General features: G+C 30.6%; 1 protein-coding gene across 10 annotated transcripts; it reads left to right on the top strand.

The window, feature by feature from the left end:
- Positions 1 to 237: 237 nt before the first annotated feature.
- On the top strand, positions 238 to 2399 carry LOC145088966 (uncharacterized). Of its 10 annotated transcripts, XR_013701344.1 has the most exons (5): positions 239 to 479; positions 613 to 693; positions 827 to 908; positions 1635 to 2084; positions 2197 to 2399. XR_013701344.1 is itself a non-coding variant. In XM_079027473.1 (4 exons), exons 1-4 carry the CDS (start codon positions 441 to 443, stop codon positions 1090 to 1092), a joined length of 366 nt encoding a protein of 121 aa, XP_078883599.1. In that variant the 5' UTR covers positions 238 to 440; the 3' UTR covers positions 1093 to 1255. The 10 variants fall into 10 exon arrangements, 3 of the variants coding, with proteins under 3 accessions (XP_078883599.1, XP_078883598.1, XP_078883600.1); XR_013701341.1 differs by having other exon boundaries at positions 238 to 479; positions 613 to 908; XM_079027473.1 differs by lacking the exons at positions 1635 to 2084; positions 2197 to 2399 and adding an exon at positions 1009 to 1255 and having other exon boundaries at positions 238 to 479; positions 533 to 693.
- Positions 2400 to 2805: the final 406 nt, after the last annotated feature.

The raw sequence follows: 2805 nt of genomic DNA, 5'->3' as shown, positions 1-2805 counted from the left end.
AATAAATTCAAAAAGATTCAAAAAAGATTGCTTAGAATATGGTAACAAAGTTGCTAATTAGTAGGAGACTCCCAAATTATCCTTTTCTGTGATTTTGATTTGATTAAAACGTTTTCTATGCATTTGGTTTCCGTTATTAATGCAGTGGGCGGGAAAAGATTTCTGAAGAGATATGAAAAAATTACACGTGGATTGAATGAGTTTATAAGAGGGACATGTGACATCTTAGAAGGCTTTTATTAGGAAGAGATTAACTAATATCCAAAATTACTCATTGATTTCCCTTTATTTTATAGGACGAGTTTTCTGTTTACCTATTAAGCCCTAAAGCCGACTCCAACAGTGACCATTCATCCGAGTGTTGCAAGTTTAATCTCCATCACCGGTGGTTGTAGAATCCCTTCACACCGGCCATCAACAGCCTCCTTCTTTAAACCTCGATGCCTCCACCATTCTCTTCCTCGTTTCCACTTCAAAAGGTACTTAATTTCATCTTTTTTGTTTCAATCCCTATCTGTTTTTCTCTTTTCAGCATATTCTGTTAAACCCTAAAGCCGACTCCAGCATTCATCCGACCGATGCAAACATAATCTCCATCACTGGTTGTTGCAGAACCCCTTCCCGCCGGCCATCGGCAGCCTCCTTTAAACCTCGATGCATCCACCATTGTCTTCCTCGTTTCCACTTCAAAAGGTACTTAATTTCATCTTTTTTGTTTCAATCCCTATCTGTTTTTCTCTTTTCAGCATATTCTGTTAAACCCTAAAGCCGACTCCAGCATTCATCCGACCGATGCAAACATAATCTCCATCACTGGTTGTTGCAGAACCCCTTCCCGCCGGCCATCGGCAGCCTCCTTTAAACCTCGATGCATCCACCATTGTCTTCCTCGTTTCCACTTCAAAAAGGTACTTAATTTCATCTTTTTTGTTTCAATCCTTATCTGTTTTTTTTTTATTTTTTTTTTATTTTTTTTTATATTTTTTTATTTTAGTTTAATCATACCAGGAACAAAATAGGAATGGTGTACAACGAAAGGATAAGTCTTGGAATTATTTTGATTTCATCTTTTTCGTTGTTTGGTTGATTTAGGAATTATAGGATATGAAACTATTTTTAGAATTACAAATAAATTATGGATACTAGTAATAATCGATGACCTTTTAATTCGTGTTGTGTGTAATTGTTTAATCAGATGATGCCATGTTAAAATTTCTAGCATTAAGGTCACTATAAATCTCTTTGATTTCTCTTACGACGTTGTGAATTAATCTCTTTTACAGAAGAAAGTAGTAGTTGTGAATTATTATATGATTAACATTATTTGTCTACATAATAACTACACTACAGATATTCATGTTTTGTTATTTGTATATATAGTTTGCGGTGGTTATATTTGTCACAAAATCATATAAAAATGTTAGTTTGATTTCATTTTTTTAAAATCTTTTTCATATGCTGGGTAACAAATCATATTTTCTTAATCCATTGAAAATGTATAGTGTGTTCATATTTGATTATAGAAAAAATTTATGTGTTGCTTTACATATTCTTTTAGTTAGTTTTTTTAACCAATCAATCGTATTTTTTTTCTTATGTTCCCGTTCGAAAAAGTAAGCAAACGATTCGTTTAGTTGTTGTTTTATGTAGTTTTGATCATCGGCGCCTTATTGGGAATGCTTACCAGGTTGCTAGAAGTCTATTTGAATTCCTATCATCAAGTCGGATTTGACTGAGGAAGTTCCCGCTATGTTTGTTTATCGAAACAAAACGTGTTATATATACATCTTACAACATTATGTCGTAATGGAAGATTGGAATCTCGAATTCCAATTCTATCATAATAGAATCTCGAATTTCAAGTCGACATAAGCAGTGAATTACAAAACACATCATATAAATGGAATCTCGACCACCACTATCTTCTTGTCCTTCCATAAAAAACGGGATTATAATTAATGATATTATTTAAGGAATATATAATATTACTAATCTACCCTTATCTAAATGGGACGAAGGTTGACATTAGCACAATGCTTGAAGAAGCGGTCTACTATGTGAACTTCTTGCAGCTTCAAATTAATGTATATACATAGTCGTTACTTGTTAAGCTATGATAAACCATACTTCACTTTTTCCATATTAATTTTTAGACATGGTGATCGAGGCGACTAATTTTTTCCTAACTTTATGCAGTTGCTAAGCTAAGATGACATGTGGGTTTAGGTTTTGAAGAGGAAAAGAAAGAAAACATAGAGGGACGATAGTATATTCTAGAAGAATGTTATTCTTAAAGAATGCTATTGACATTGTATTCTTAAAAAATGGATTTGTTATTCATTAAGAATGTATTTTCTTTTATTTTATTAGAATGGATTAACAACAATATTCTTTGAGAATGTATTAGTATTTTACCTTGATTTCAATATATCATTCTAAGAATTTAATATAAAAAATTGAACTTGTATCCAAAATTTTGTTATTTTTCAAGAAACTCATTAAATCAATATATATATTTTGTCACAATGCTAATTCTTTTATGGTTCAAAGCATATTTGTTATTTTTCAATATATTGATAAACATATTATGTCAGAATATTCGAGAATTATCATCCATACAATTAGATTTTTAAAATTAATAGAATCTATTGTCCCTTAACATATGTAATTTTCCTGTTTTAAATTTATGTTAATTGATTAAAATACTCTTAAAATGAGATTAAATGGTATTTTCTAATTATCTTTAATTTAATAATATGTATTATTCATTTTCTTAAAATAAATAAAATGATAAACTCAGTCATT

The sequence above is a fragment of the Lactuca serriola genome, chromosome 2 (genome assembly GCF_051521515.1).
Source record: "Lactuca serriola cultivar US96UC23 chromosome 2, Lser_US96UC23_V15, whole genome shotgun sequence".
In the NCBI taxonomy this organism is placed as follows: Eukaryota; Viridiplantae; Streptophyta; class Magnoliopsida; order Asterales; family Asteraceae; genus Lactuca; species Lactuca serriola.
This window is presented reverse-complemented; position numbering and strand designations above follow the sequence as displayed.